Raw genomic sequence first — 16,095 nt, 5'->3', positions numbered from 1 at the left:
GGTTTTGGATTTCTCACTCAGGGAATTATAGGGTTGGACCAGGTGACTTCTAGAGTTCCTTTCTTCTCAGATATTCTTCGTTTCTAGATGTAATATGCTCAGAGGTCCTGAAAATAAAAGCTGCTGTATCTTCTCATTTTGTATTAAATAATAAAATACTGAAGTACTGGATAGTGGGCTTTAGTTACTAAGTTGAGCTCTACAGTCGCTGGAGATGGACAGAAGGAGCACCTGTGACATCAGCATAGCGGGTGCCCACATCATCTGGAAGTAGCTCTTCCAACCACCCACAGGACCCCTCCTTGACTGACTCGTACTTCATCTCCTCTCTCCGTAACGGACCCAGAATTGTCTGAAATCTACCCAAGCGCTGCTAAGAAGGTAAACTTTCTCCAGTGTTGTGCCAGTCAGGGGTCACTTACCTTCCATGAGTTTGGCAAAAGGTTCTGGGCACGTAGAAGGAATGGGGAGGGCGAGCTTGTTCATGGCCACTCCATAAGCCACAGCTAAGCCATCGATTCCTCGGAAGGGCACCTCGCCAGTCAAGAGCTCCCAAAGTAGCACCCCATAGCTGAGGAGAGGAAGAAGACAGAAGCAATCTCAGATTGCCACAGATGCGACCTCACGGACAGAGCTTGCGAGGCCTTTCGGAGCTAGCCACATGCTCTCTGCCACGGAGGGAGGCTGACACAGCAGACGCACTAATGGGACACAGGCAGGAGACCAGGAGGCCGACCCACTAAAAGCAAAAGTTCTTGAGTTGGGCACACTTGGTGTCAAAGTCTTGTTCCTCAAATTCCCCATCTACAAAGTGTGAATAACAACTCCAGTCTCACAAGGATGCCATGAGACTCACTGAGCGACTCTGAGTGTTGAAATCAGCGCTCCCCGGCCATAGCTTTTCTGTTGTTGTTACTGTTAACTTAAGACTCTGGAAGAAGAGGTCGCCTCCTAAGAATCCATTTTTTCCTGTTTTAAGAAAACTTCAGCTTTCGTCATAGATACATTCTGATCACCTACGACAAACAGATTTTGTCCTGTAACAGGTTTCTTGGAAGGCACACTAGATTGGACAGATCCCTGCCCCTGATCAGTTAACAGAGTCCTATGTGTAATTCAAAGGGGAAAGTCACACGAGGGTGGCCTATATGGGAAGAGTGGAGCAGTGGGTCAGCTGTGAGGACCTCAGCTTCCTCCTGACCTTTCAAATCCACATGAAGAATTTCCTTTCACATGTCCTGTGAGTCAGAGAATGGGGAGCACAAAGCTCAGAATAATTATTCTACGAATTCACAATCAGAACAAGGCAAAATCGGGGCGCCTGGGTAGCGCAGTCATTAAGCGTCTGCCTTTGGCTCAGGGCATGATCCCGGTGTTCCGGGATCGAGTCCCACATCGGGCTCCTCCGCTGGGAGCCTGCTTCTTCCTCTCCCACTCCCCCTGCTTGTGTTCCCTCTCTCACTGGCTGTCTCTCTGTCACATAAATAAATGAAATCTTTAAAAAAAAAAAAAAAAAGAACAAGGCAAAATCACATAGTGTCCAACCCTTCCAGGAACAACAATCCTCCCAGGAGAAGCAACCATAAGGCCACGAATAGTTCAAAGAGTGGCTCTCCTTGTATTTTCAACATAAAGCTCAATTTTTTAAAAATACTCATCAGTAGTTTACAACCAACAAAGTCATGTTATTTTAAGACAGGGCTCAGCTGGTGGAGTAGGTGACTCTTGATGTCAGGGTCATGAATTCAAGTCCCACGTTGAGCACAGAGATTACTTAATGGAAAAAAAAAAAAAGTAAGCCCAATACCTATTTCATCATGGTACTTTGTATGCACAAGGTGCCAAGACATTTATAACATCACCTTGAATCCCTACCATGAACCTGCAAGATAAATATTATCACCATTCTGCAGAAGACGAAAGCAAGTTTCAGATAAGTTTAGGGCATACATGGAATAAGTCATGGTGGACCTTGGAACAAGTCTCAATTTCTTCTCTCTAGAATCCCCTTCTACCACTTCTCTGCTTGGTAAACTCTAATCGTCTTTCAGGATAAAATTCAAATGCACCACGGTGTACTCGTTCATTTCACACATCTACTGAAGATTTACTATGCGTCAAGCTCAGTGCTGGGCACCGGGATACAGGATACAGGTCTTGTCCATAAAGAGACTAGTGAGAGGAACAGAAAAGACCATCAACTAGAACACAGAGATGAGCCAAGAGAGACACTATGAGTGCACAAAGACACCCAGATGCGCTCCTGGCCAGACCAGGATGGGGGCAGGAGACAACTAACCTTGACTGCCAGGTAGAGGAAGACAGGGATTCAGAGACAGGGGTCAACACGTACAAGCCATGCCTTGCCCTCAAAGAATCCCAAGTGGCCTCGCATGGCTTCAAAGTAAAGCAACAGGCCAACCAATGCACCAGGGCATCCCAGAAGATCCCTACAGATGGCCCCCCAGAGTGGTCTGGCCAGTCTCCTTGGACAATGGCTTTTCCTTGGTGAGCCCTCCAAATACCATCACTTTATGTATCTCAACAACCAAAAAAAGCCTGGTAGACAGTTGCAGGTCTTGTCTTGACAGTGAGCTGGATTTTAACCTGAGGCTGATGGCAACCAAACTGGACACTTCAGGAAGCCTTCCCTGACACTCCCAGGTGTTTCGGAACCCTTGTCCAGGCTGCAGACGTCTGTTTAGCGGTCTGTTGGCCAGCCTACGGGCTCTTCAAGGGCAGGGATAGTAGTTTAATCTTTGAATTCTCGGGCCTCATACATAGTAGGGACTCATATAGTAAATGAGTTGGTGGGTGGGTGTGGGGAAAAGTGCATGGTCAGATGGTCCTGCAGGCTGCACTGTGGACCCTCGAGTAAGCCCCAAATACCAAGAATTCCACTATTATTCTTCCTGCCAAACTTTTACTGTCACTCGTTGAGACAGCGGTGGTGCCAGGCAGCGCTACTCAGTGACCTCCAAGAACTCTCAGCACTGCCGACGAGATTTCCGGCTCACAGCGATTCTCATCTTCAGTTGTCTGCTCCTGGCATTACTGCCAACCTCCACTCTGGGCAATACAAACCCCAAGTCCCGAAGAACCCCTCTCTTCTATCTAGGCGAAGACAACTGGTGTCTGAGCCCTAACTACCTGGAAAGACAATAGAGTGTTTCAAAGATCTAAACCTGTGTCCTCTTTGTGTCCTTGCGATGCCTCTGGGATGGTTTCCATGGAGATGCCTCAGGCCACCTGGAAGAGGGAGGAGCTAGGGACTCTACCCCTCTCAGTTTCGAGGAGGGCAGCTCTGCTCTCGCCTGGCTTGTTTCTTCGTTCATCTGCATCTCGCTCCATTGGAAAGGCTCCACAACTAAGAGGAGCTGGTCAAATGCTGCTCAAGGAAGATTCAGACAGACTTGAGTCAAATGTCTACTTTACCACTCACAGCAGTATGGCCCTGGGAAAGGAAGCTCCTCGGTTTTCCTCGCCTGTGCAACAAAGACCACACTTCCCACTTCACAGAATAACAGCAAGGGATAAATAACGTGACTACTACTTCTCCAGAAGCTTCCATGTATGGCTAGTGAACGCTGTGTTTCCCCTTGGGAAGGGCCTGGAACAAGCAAGCATCTGGTGGGGTCAGGGAAAGCCCGCAGTGTCGGCTGGGCACCTTGCTGAGGGACACCAGCATGCAGGCGAGAAGCCTTCTGGGAATGAGTGAACCAGTTTCCTCTGCCAATGTTCCTCTTTATTTCTGTAACCGAAGGTGGTAATGTAAATGAAGCCTTGGTGTTCCTTTGGCAGGAATACAGTCCAAGAAAGGAACTAAAGAATCACACACTGGGTGGGTCTGAGCCCCAGGGAGAGGTGGGCAGAAGTCCACATGATTTACCTCAGGTCTGACCTACTCTGATGTCCTCCCAGGGCTGAGAGAAGGTCAAGAGGCCCTTTCAAGACTGTGTGCAAGCAGCCAAAGTACCAGCTCAGCTGAAACTCTGCCTCAGCCCCTCCCCCAGCAGAGAGCCGCCAGCTCCCCCAGTGCTCTCAGTGATTTCCCAGGAGCCCTTGCAACCTCACCCCAAACCCTGGGGAATGCACCCTGTGTCAATAATTAACCACCTCCAGGGGTATGGTAATCCTTTCCACTATTTGGTGGGTGGGGTCATAGGTCAGCGAGGGGTGTTCTGTGTTTTCAAAGTGAGGAAAAGCACCAGAGTGGCTAGCAGCCCGACCAAAGGCACAGCAAATCCTGAGCTGGACTGGGATGATTTTTGTTTTTTTTCTTTTTTTTTTTTAAAGATTTTATTTATTTGACAGAGATAGAGACATCCAGCGAGAGAGGGAACACAAGCAGGGGGAGTGGGAGAGGAAGAAGCAGGCTCATAGAGGAGGAGCCTGATGTGGGGCTCGATCCCATAACGCCGGGATCACGCCCTGAGCCAAAGGCAGACGCCTAACCGCTGTGCCACCCAGGCACCCCTGGGATGATTTTTCTTATTAACCTATGTGGTCTCTAAGACACACACCCTGAAAGGAGAAGGCGTCCCTCGAATGGGCTGCTACACGTGGTAATCAGCTGTGACCCCACATTCCAGAAACCACACTGACTGTTCTATGACCTTTGGCAAAGGGGCGCCTGGGTGGTGCAGTTGGTTAAGCATCCGACTCCTGATTTTGGCTCCTGAGACAGAGCCCTAAGTTGGGCTCCGTCCTCAGCATGGAGTCTGCTTAAGACTCTCTCTGCCTCTCTCTCTGCCCCTCTCCTCTGCTCACTCTCTCTCTCTCTCTAAAATCAATCAATCTTTAAAAAAATATCTTTGGCAAAGACAGTTGAACCATCACATGAGAAAACACTCCATAAATTGTAAAGTAACATTAAACTATTCTTGTTGCTAACCAGACCTCATTCAAAATGATTTATTAATGTATGTAATATATACATGAATACATTGACACAATATATATTTATTGATACGGTAATATGCTCATGCTATATTATATTCCAAAGGCAGCTTATGAAACAGAATAATCCCATTTAAAGGGATGGGTAGATGAGCATGTGAACAGAAATACATGTACCGTAATATTAATAGAGGTTATTCTTTATTTTTTTTTTTAAGATTTTATTTATTTATTTGACAGAGACAGCCAGCGAGAGAGGGAACACAAGCAGGGGGAGTGGGAGAGAAAGAAGCAGGCTCCTAGCGGAGGAGCCTGATGTGGGGCTTGATCCCAGAACACTGGGATCACGCCCTGAGCCAAAGGCAGACGCTTAACGACTGCGCCACCCAGGCGCCCCTAGAGGTTATTCTTTAGAAGTGGGTAATGGGTGATTTCTTTTTCCCTTTTTTTCCATCCATATTTTCTAATTTTTTTCATTTTACTTCTGTAATTTAAAAACTTAAAATGCCTCTACTCCACCCCCCCCACACCAGGCAAGATGTCATTACAGGAGACCACTAACCACTGCGCTCCCCACACAGCACCACCAGTGGGTAAGGGTTTCGTCAACTACTCTTCCTGAGGCGGTCTAAATCCGAGCAGGTTAGGAAACATATGAAGTTGAGGATCTGGGCCACTACCATCATATCCTCCATCACAGCATATGGAAGAGGCCCAGAGAACTACACACTCGAAAAGCAGTAAGACAAGCTCAGCTGGCCTTGGGCACCCAGCACCAGCAGAGGCCGAGAGGCCCCAGACCCCAGGGAGTTCCAGGAGGGTGGGGGGTGGACGCAGGCTCAGCCTAGTACCTGGCAAAGAGTTAGCATTCAACAAACAATTCCTGAATGAGTAAACGAATTATAAGTCAATTTGGGAATGAGCTTTGTCCAACTTCCTAGGCCTGCTTGGGTCCCCTCTGGGACATCCTGCGGGGCCCCAGGCATGGTGCGCCAATCATCCTGGGAGAGGCTGCCCAAAGTGCAGGAATAAGAGTATACCAACGGCAACAGTTGGTAGGCACAAAGTTCCAAGAGACATAGCTAGTTTCTTTTTTTTTTTAAGATTTTATTTATTTATTTGACAGAGAGAGAGAGAACACAAGCAGGCAGAGCCCCAGAGGGAAAGGAGAAGCAAACTCCCTGGAGCCTGATGCGGGGCTCGATCCCAGGACCCTGGGATCATGACGTGAGCTGAAAAGCAGATGCTTAATGGACTGAGCAGCCAGGCGCCCCGAGACATATCTAGTCCTAGTCACAGCTTTACCTCTACCACCTGGCGGAACTTAGGCAAGTGACTTAAACCATCTCAGCCTCTGTCACCTCATCTGTATAACTTGGGGGGAGTCTTGTGAGGAACGAATGAGATTAAAAAAAGAGGCACAGCGTTTGGCACAGAGCCTTGCTCATAAGCATTTGTGTAGGTGGTGAATACCGTTACCAGGGTATGCATATTGTACATACAGCAACGGGCGCGAGATTTCCGCTGGTGAACGTACAAGAGCACTTGGAGCCACTTAGGTAAGTAGGCTCGAGGCGGGTGCGATTAAAGGCGCATCTGATGGGCTCCAATACACTGCTGCTTGCAGGAAATGCTGCAGCATGGAAGCTGACTGTGGCAAGTGGCTGACTGTCCCCCAAATCCATTCTCCCCTTCTTCCATAATAAGAGTTTTAGCTGGACACACAGTTATCCAGCGGGAGCCTACATTTGCCTCCCTCCTTTGGAGCCAAGTGTGCGCACATAACCGAGAGCACGCAATGGGTGCGTACAGAAGACATGGGCACGACTTCTGGGTTGTCTCCAAATCAAAGACAAGCTGCTTGCTGATGGATAAGCTCTTTTTTCTCCGTTTCTGCAGAATATAATGCTGAACTAATAGTCACTCAGATGTAACCATTCAGACAAGAACAATGCACCGAGGGACCCAGAACGAACCTGGGTTTCTTTTTCTTCTTCTTTTTTTGAGAGAGAGAGAGACAGAGAGAGCACACAAGCAGGGGAGGGGCAGAGGGAGAGGGAGAGAATCTCAAGCAGGCTCCATGCTCAGTGCAGAGCCTGACGCAGGGCTTAATCTCACAATCCTGAGATCATGACCTGAGCCAAAACCAAGAGTCAGATGCTTAACAGACTTAGCCACCCAAGGGCCCCAAGAACCCTATGTATGTTTTTTCCTATACATACATACCTATGATAAAGTTTAATTTATAAATTAAGCACAGTAAGAGATGAACAGTATACTATAATAAAAGTTGTGAAAATATGCTCTCTCTCTCAAAATCTCACAGCTCTACACTCACCCTTCTTCTTGTGATGATGTGAGATGATAAGAAGTCTACGTGATGAGATGAAGTGAGGTGAATGATGTAAGCATTGTGACACAGAGTTAGGTATTCTGATGATGGGTCTGGCCTTCCAGACCATGGTTGACCACGGGTAAACGAAACGATAAAAAAACAAAACCACTGATAAGGAAGGACTACTGTAGTCACAGGCAAAAAAATGAAGTTAAAGGTAACATAGGTATAAATATTCATAACCTTGGACATGATTTCTTAAATATGACACCAAAAGCACAAGCAACCAGAGAAAAAAATAGATAAATTGGACCTCATCAAAATTAAAAATGTTTGTGTTTCAAAGAACACCATCAAGAAAGTAAAAAGAGGGGCGCCTGGGTGGCACAGCGGTTAAGCGTCTGCCTTCGGCTCAGGGCGTGATCCCGGCGTTATGGGATCGAGCCCCACATCAGGCTCCTCCGCTATGAGCCTGCTTCTTCCTCTCCCACTCCCCCTGCTTGTGTTCCCTCTCTCGCTGGCTGTCTCTATCTCTGTCAAATAAATAAATAAAATCTTAAAAAAAAAAAAGAAAGTAAAAAGAAAAAGACCACAGAAAGGGAGATAATATTTGCAGATCATGTATCTGATAAGGGACTTGTATTAAGGATATATAAAGAACTCTTTCAACTTAAAAAGAAGACGACAACTAACCCAATTTTAAAATAGGCAAAGGATCTGAATAGACATTTATCCAGAAAAGATATACAAATGGCCAATAAGCACATGGGAAGATGCTCAACATGAGTAGTCATTACGGAAATACGACCAAGACGCCACTGAGATACGCATATCTAACAGGATGGCAATAATTAAAAAGACATATAACAGCAAGTGTTGAGAGGATGGAGAGAAATCAGAACCCTCCTATGTTGCTAATGAAAATGGAAAATGATATAGCTGTGGTAAAAAATAGTTTGGTGGTTCCTCAGAAAGTTAAACACAGAATTACCATATGGCTTGGCAAATCCATTCCCAGGCATATACTCAAGAGAACTGAAGATATGTTGACACAAAAGCTTGTATAAAAATGTCCACGACGGCCTTATTCACAACTGCCAAAAAGTGGAAACAATTCAAATGTCCAGCAGCTTATGAATGGATAAACAAATTTCCATACAACGGAATATTATTTCGCTACAAACAGGAACAGAGTTCTGACTCAAGCTACAACACGGATGAACCTTGAAACTGTGATAAAAGAAGCCAGTCACTAAGACCACATATTGTATGATTCCATGTGTATGAAATGTCTACAACAGGCAAACCCACAGAGACAGAAAGTAAATTAGTAGTTGCTGGGGGTAGGGGGAGGCAGGGTTCAGGAATGACTACTAATAGGCACTGGGTTTCTTGTGGTGTGATAAAAATATTCTGGAAACAGCAGTTGTAGTGGTTGGAATGGTAACCCTAAAATGATATGTCCATGTCCTAATACTCAGAATCCTTATGTGGAACAGAATCTCCTCTCAAGTCTCTACAGGGAGTGTAGCCCTTCTAATACTAATGTCAGACTTCGGGCCTCCAGACTGCAAATGTCCATTGTTTAAAGCCACCAGGTCTGTGGTAATTTGTTACAGTGGCCCTAGCAATTAAACAATGGTGATTTATACAAATTTGGTAAATTTACCAAAAAGCATTGACTTCTACATTTTAAAGGGTGAACTTTATAATTAAGATCTCAATAAAGCTGTTACTTAAAATACACACTCAGGGTGCCTGGATGGCTCAGTTGGTTAAACATCCGACTCTTGACTTCAGCTCAGGTCACGATCTCAGGGTCGTGAGACTGAGCCCCGCCTCGGGCTCCACACTCAGCGCAGAGTCTGCTTGCGATTCTTTCCCCCTTTGTCTCCCTCCCTCTCCCCCCTACTCATGTGCGCTTTCTCTTTCTCTCAAATAAATAAAATCTTAAAAAAAACCCTGAAATACATACACTCACCATATACACACACCAGCTCACTTTACAACTCAGCAGGAAGAAACAACTTCATGGGCCAAGTACAATGATAACCTATGGTCCTTTCTTTTGGCATACCACGTGACGTTACTATCGCTCAGCCATGACGATGCACTCTGTAGAAGCTCATCCTCCCACCAGTGAGGACAAGATTTTTATTACTTAATTAATTTATTTATTGAAGACAAGATTTTTAGATCCATGTCCTTATGACCTATTGGGCTGATATTTACTAGGGGGTGGTTGGTCTAATCTGTGACCCTGAGGTTCTGGGTATCTGCTTAAGACCCATCTTTTCCCATTTCTATATCACTGTTCAACAGATAGAGCCCTGACTAAAAGGTTAACCAGACAACTAGAAAGGATAATTTCCAACCCACGAAAATGAAAGAGATTGCACAAAGAATACTCATCAGTTGAAGAGCTTACCATGGGGACAAGTCCAGCAGTAACAGCCACAGTTACTAAGGCAGCCAGGATGACCCCGGGAAAGGTTCCCAGGAATGACCGGGTGCCCTCGCCACCCTACGGTCAGATATGGGAGTGTCCACTGCCCCTGGGATCTACTGGTCTTTCCTATGAGCAATCACCAACACATAGAGGTGGTACCTGCCACCACACTAAAGGGACTTTGGGTAGGTGAAGGCATTGGAAATGGTCCCATGCCAACCTGGAAATTACTGTAGATTGCTCTGAAGGGGTCGCTTAGACCTATTTGGAGAGCCTGGGAGTCTACGCATCTTCAAGTCTCCAAGTCCTGAAATGTGTGTGCAGCCAAAATAGACCTGGGAAGCACTGACCCTGAGCCTCTGGACCTTACCTCCACACGTCACTGCCTTTGGAAAACATGGAGGCACGAATGACTTCGGGTGCCATCCAAGCATATGTCCCTGCTGCGCTCATCTTTGTGGTTCGGTGCCATTCTCGAGCCAGGCCGAAATCAGTGATCTTCAGAATCTTGTTGCTCAGGTCTCCATTCTCCACCTTCTGGAGGATCAATACTGGGCAAGGAAAAGACACAGAAGAAATTAGAAAGTCTTTATAAATCACAAGAAAACCAGTGAATACAGAGTCCTCCTGCCAGACTCTTGTCCTCTCCTTCAGGCTCCCTGGGTAGCTACCATGGACTGATGGTAGGAACCATCATTTTTGGTAAGATTTTTTGAGCCAAGTCTTTAATAGGCACTATCTTTAACTCACAACCACCTTATGAGGTGGGTGCCATTGCCATATCCTTTTTACAAGATGAGGAAACTGAGATACAGCACCAACGAATAAGCCAGGACTGCAACACAGGCAGCAGGACTCAAGAGTCTATTAACCCTCACGGCGTACAGCCCATTCACACCCTATGGAAGGAGCCGTGAGGTCACAGCTGACCCTTCTGAGGACAGCCTACTTGGGTTTCCTGTCTGCCTGGGCACTCCTGGGCCATAACCACTCTCAGACCACAAGGAATGGTGGAACACAGTGGATTTTCAAGGTTTCATACTGTACCTGGACAGTTTCTATGAACCTCTCCAAGTTACTTTACTTAAGCCTATAAGAAAACATGTCTTTGGGCACAGAGATTTTCCCTTGACCTGGGAACTCACTCCCAGGCTGACAAATTGGAGAAGTCAAAGGGTACACACATGTTCACAGCCACGAATCTCTCTGTGGATATGACCCAGGAAGAAAGAAATAGTGCACTGAACCAGTTATACCCTGGGCCTGTCTCCCAAGTTCTAACACCAAAGCACCACCGTGTGGAGCCATCTTGGCTCTCCTAGGATGGTAGACGAAGCGGCCACCTCTCCAACAGGATGGTTCCAGGGATATGTGTCCCCTTGCAGGAGCCAATCTTCCTAAAAAGAGCAGAAATGCTAACTGACTAAAGTGCTGTAAGCTAACTCTGAGCGGGTGATGGATGCGAGCAAGCCAGACCTCCATTTCCACAAGTAGGATGGTTCTGAAGGTTCCATGTAAGCACCACCTCTCGTGAGCTGGACATTGAACTGCCGAGAATTCAGAGCTCTATACTCAGGATTTCAGAGAAGGAAGAGGAGTCTCTCCCCCTCCCTGCTATTCAAGTCCAAACGGGGAGGGTGGGGAAAGGAACCCACTGAAGACAGAATGACAACTAAAAACAGGTTGACTCAGTTCTTCCAGCCACTCTGTCTAGGTAAACAATGAAAAAATGAGTTCTGAGCCCTACATGGGCCGGGTTACACCCTTCCTGGGTTGATTCTCCACCGACTCCCACTGAGGGGCTCTTAAGAAGGCTTTACCTTTGCCTCTCTGAGAGATCTTTGCAATTTAAGACTCTCTGAGAGCTCAAAATCTTTCGGTATCTAAAGAAAGGGACCTGTGATGGTGGTACTTTGGGAACCAAGGAGGGGCTTGGGGGTACCTTTGAGGGCAAGGGCCTTAGACAGTTCCCTCAAATCACACACTGTACTTTTCTCTTCCTGCCCCAAGCCTGCAAATGTCCACTGAATTGTTACATATTGGAAGGATGTGGGCCAAAGATCTCTGCATCCTACGTGCTTTTCAGAAAATCAGCAGTGAAGAGGGATTACAAGGAGCTAGGAGCTGGAAGCACAAAGAAAACAGTGCCAGCCCCTCCCTAGATCTAATGGACTGGGTGTCCTTCCTCCACACCCTCTCTTGGACTCCCCTGACACACCCCACCCGGCTCTGAGTTGAATGGATCCAAGCCTCTAAAGGCTTGGACAGATTTAAAGAAAAAAAAAAAAAAAACTGTCTCCATCTCATCAAATAACAAAAATCTTTCCAGATTCTTCTGTGCCCCTTCCCCATCTCTGCCAGCACAGATAACAGACAAATATGCACTCAAATTGCTGGGCCAGTGGCACTAAAGAAACTCCTCATTCCCTGTACTGAGGCAGCCACCAGCCGCTGACCATTTCTAAGCCGCCCTAAAACCAAAGATTCGGAGTGAGCCCATCCGCTTACACAGCCAGTGGGGTTTGGTCTTGTTACCCACCGCCCCTCCCCCCGACACCAGGTGCTGGGACCGGGTAAGTGGGAGGAGGGTAACAGTTTCACGATACATAGGGCCAGCTGAGCTTCTGCAGAGTCTATGCTGGAAGGGGGAGCAAAGAAGTTTAGGTTCTATTGGAGGAAATGGAATTTTAGAAAATGAATGGCCTGGTGAAGACGATGTTTTAAATACCCTAGTCTGTCAGATGGCTTAAGAGGGTTGGCAGAATGATGGAGATGGGGCAAGAATCAGCCCAGGAAAGATCTGCCTGAGTATGAGTGCCTTCAGATAGGGCAGGTCCAGTCCAGTTCCACCTAGTCCCCCCCACGCCCTGCTGCCTGAAATCCAGCGGACTTCAAACAGGTTTCCCCATCTGTCGGACCCCTGAAGGCATCAGAATTAGAAATCCCTGGCCTTGGGGTCCTGACTTCAGCAAAGAGGAGAGGCTGTTCTCAGAAGCCAGCCAGTAATCCTGGCTATGACTCTCGATCTCTATCTAGTTCCAAAACATTTTTCATCCCCAAAAAGGAAATCCATACTCATCAGCAATCATTCCCCATTCTCCCCTCCACCTGGCCCTCAGCAGCCACCAATGTGCTATCTCCATGGATTTTCCTATTGTGGATACTATGTACAAATGGAATCGTGCAACAGGTGACACACCTGGTTATGCCACGTAGCATAATGTTCTCAAGGTCCCTCCATATTACAGCCTGTAGCCACATGGCATTCCTTTCTAGGGTTGAATACTATGCCATGGTATGTATACACCACAATTCGTTTAGCCACCTGTCCAGGACAGACACCTGAGCTGTTTCCACCTTGTGCTTATCGCGAGGTAGTGCCGCTCTGCACACATAGGTACGTCTCTTTGTTTCTGGACCTGTGTTCAGTCCTTTGGGATACGTACCTAGGAGTGGAATTACTAGGTAATTATGATAATTCTATGTTTGCTGTTTCCACAGCAGCTGCACCATTTTACATCCCCACCAGCACCGTATGAGGGTTCCAATTTCTCCACATCCCAACACACTTATTTTCCTTTTTATTTACTTTTTAAAATTATAGCCATCCTAGAGGATGTGGAGTGGTATCTTACTGTGGTTTGGACTTGCTTTTCCCTAATGACTAATGATGCTGAACATTTTTTCATGTGCTTGTTTGCCGTTTGTATACTTTTTTTTTTTTTAAGATTTTATTTATTTATTCGACAGAGAGAGAGACAGCCAGCGAGAGAGGGAACACAAGCAGGGGGAGTGGGAGAGGAAGAAGCAGGCTCATAGCGGAGGAGCCGGATGTGGGGCTCGATCCCATAATGCCAGGATCACGCCCTGAGCCGAAGGCAGACGCTTAACCGCTGTGCCACCCAGGCGCCCCAGCTGTTTGTATACTTCTTTTAAGACTTCTTTCTATATATTCTGGGTACTAAATCCTTATCAAATATATGATTTGCAAATATTTTTCCCCTTTCTATAGGCTGTCTTTTCACTTACCTGACAATGTCCTTGGATGCACAAAAGCTTTTAACTTAGATGAAGTCCACTTCATCTGTTTTTCATTTTGTTGGTCATGCTTCTGATGTAACATCAAGGATACCATTGCCAAATCCAAGTTCGTGAAGATTTACCTCTATGTTTTCTTTTAAGTGCTTTACAGGTTCAGCTCTTATATTTAGGTCATTGACCCATTCTTAGTTCATTTTTGTGTATCACATAAGGGTGCTCAACCTCATTTGTTTGCATGTGAATATCCAATTGTCCCATTTGTTAAAGAAAAAGGCTTCACTTTTAAAAACAGAATGGAGTAGTTCCCTCCCAGTACACTTTCCCTGGGGAGAGAAAGGTTATAAACACAGCAGCTCACTCTCTATACTACTGCAGTGAGACCCTTCTGAGCTCCTACCACTGACAGCCACAGCAAAAACAAATTATTGTGCTTTACTTCTTAGAAAATTTAAGAATGTTTTTTCCAAATCGAATGACGTCCATCCAAGTGTATCGTATAAAGCTCACCCCTCACGGGTACGGCAGCAGAACAAATGCTGAAAACAAGACCAGGCCAAGTCAATGGGGGTGCTGGCCAGGTAGGTGGAACAGAGAGGAAAAGGTGCATCTGAACTAAAAGCCTTAGTAACTAACCAGACAGAGGCTTGACGGAGAAGGGGAAGGTCCCCAGCCTTACAGACGTGGGTGACGAGTAGAATGGTGGCACCCCTGACTGAAGTTGAAAGGCAGAGCCTTTGGAGGAAGCCAAGTTCAATTTGGGATATAATGGGTATAGGGTGGCAGTAACAAGAGTCAGTATGGATCAGGAAAAAAAAACCCGAAAGCAGACAATTTAAATTCCAGCTTTAACACTCTATACGTGACCCTGGGCAAGTTCCATAAACTCCGCACTTCTACTCTCCCTTCTATAAAATGGGGATAAAGACTAAAGGCGATGTAGTAACGAAGCACCTAGCAGAGTGCCTGACACCTAAACAGGGACTCGGGACACCACAGCTATTATTGTTACTATGATGATTGAGTGTCTCCTCTGTAAGTGCGAGCCACGGGACTCAGCGTCCACGGTACTGACGACACTGGTGGGAAGCCTGGGGGTCCCTGACAAATGATAACCATGCAATAATTTTTTGCTGTAGAAATAAAGGGAATGGTTGGTAAATTAATGCTAGCTACCCATTACTGATCCCTTGCTATGTAGTGGCATGATGCTCTTTGCATAATATATGTAAAGAGCTTTACATACAATGCTTTGGTTAATCCTTAAATCAACCCTATGAAGTAGGCACAAGTATTTCCTCCCTTTTACCCATGCTGAAACGGACACAGACCGGTTAAGTCAGTTGCCCACAGTCAGAGAGGAATGGAGGGGGGGTCCAAAGCCAGACCTCTCTTCATGTGCTGTGCCATCCAGAGGACAGAAAGGAATCCTATTATCTTTCGGGCTTACTTCAATTTCTGCCAGATCCCTAGACAGTCATTGGTTAACTAGTCTTCACTGCTCCCCCTTTTCCTGAATTACTCCTTTAGTACCCAAAACCATTATCACACAATTTAACACTATATACTTCCCCTAAATCATTCCCAAGTGTTGCATGCATGTGTCTCATGAGCTCCTCTGGAAGCTGATAAACAGGACTCCTCAAGGGCAAAAACCCTATTCTCTTTCTTCTGGAACCCACACTGTTCTCTCTCCAGGAACCAGCACAGAACCAGACTCTCTGAAAGAACTGACCCCTCACTGGCCACTTATTTCACTGAAGTATTTTGTGCATCTTCTCAGATTACCCACTTCCCCATCCCATGGCTGCTGGGCGGGGGGGGGGGGGGGGGGGGGGGGGGGGGGGGGCATCCCCCCAGGGCCATCCATCCCTGAGGCATGAAGGGGAGCCAGAGTGTACCAGGCAAGATAATGAGACTGGAGAGAGAGGAACACCTCGGCCAGGGGTCACTGGTGACTAACACATCCAGCTGCTGCCAGGTCGGGTGGGGGACCGCAGGGAGGATAAGCTAGTAATTCTGCCCTTAAGGGCCTTCTGTGCAGACTGTATGGAAAGATACAAGATAAAATTGGGTATTAGGTCAAGACAAAGTGTACATCAATAGGGGCCTACGTTTTGCTACAATCATGAAGATAAGCAGTTTTCCAAACCTCCGTAACCCATGGACATTATTCATGATTGTTTCCAGATCAGGACACCACCCATATACCATTTACTTAATATTTTTCTTTGCATTGACTTTTTAAAAATTACTAAAAGAAATCTTATACTATTATAAATGAAAAACACAAATATTCTATTATCAGCTAACCTGTACAAATAAATGAAATGAAAACAAAAACAACTGTTATTAAGTTTCAGTAGATCTTGTC

General features: G+C 46.3%; 1 protein-coding gene across 3 annotated transcripts in view; it reads right to left on the bottom strand.

Annotated features, from left to right (window-relative positions):
* Nucleotides 1-16,095, bottom strand: part of MAP3K9 (mitogen-activated protein kinase kinase kinase 9) — a 75,669-nt gene that overhangs the window by 21,625 nt on the left and 37,949 nt on the right. For all 3 annotated transcript variants that reach the window (XM_040641715.1, XM_040641714.1, XM_040641713.1), the window contains exons 3-4: nucleotides 10,054-10,234; nucleotides 423-571 (exon numbers count right to left, since the gene is read on the bottom strand). In XM_040641715.1, the coding sequence (XP_040497649.1) occupies nucleotides 423-571; nucleotides 10,054-10,234 (330 nt within the window). The remainder of the gene's footprint in view (nucleotides 1-422; nucleotides 572-10,053; nucleotides 10,235-16,095) is intronic.

Source organism: Ursus maritimus, unplaced genomic scaffold (assembly GCF_017311325.1).
Source record: "Ursus maritimus isolate PB19 unplaced genomic scaffold, ASM1731132v1 scaffold_25, whole genome shotgun sequence".
Taxonomy (NCBI): domain Eukaryota; kingdom Metazoa; phylum Chordata; class Mammalia; order Carnivora; family Ursidae; genus Ursus; species Ursus maritimus.
Note: the sequence above shows the minus strand (reverse complement) of the source record. Positions and strands in the feature narration are given on the sequence as shown.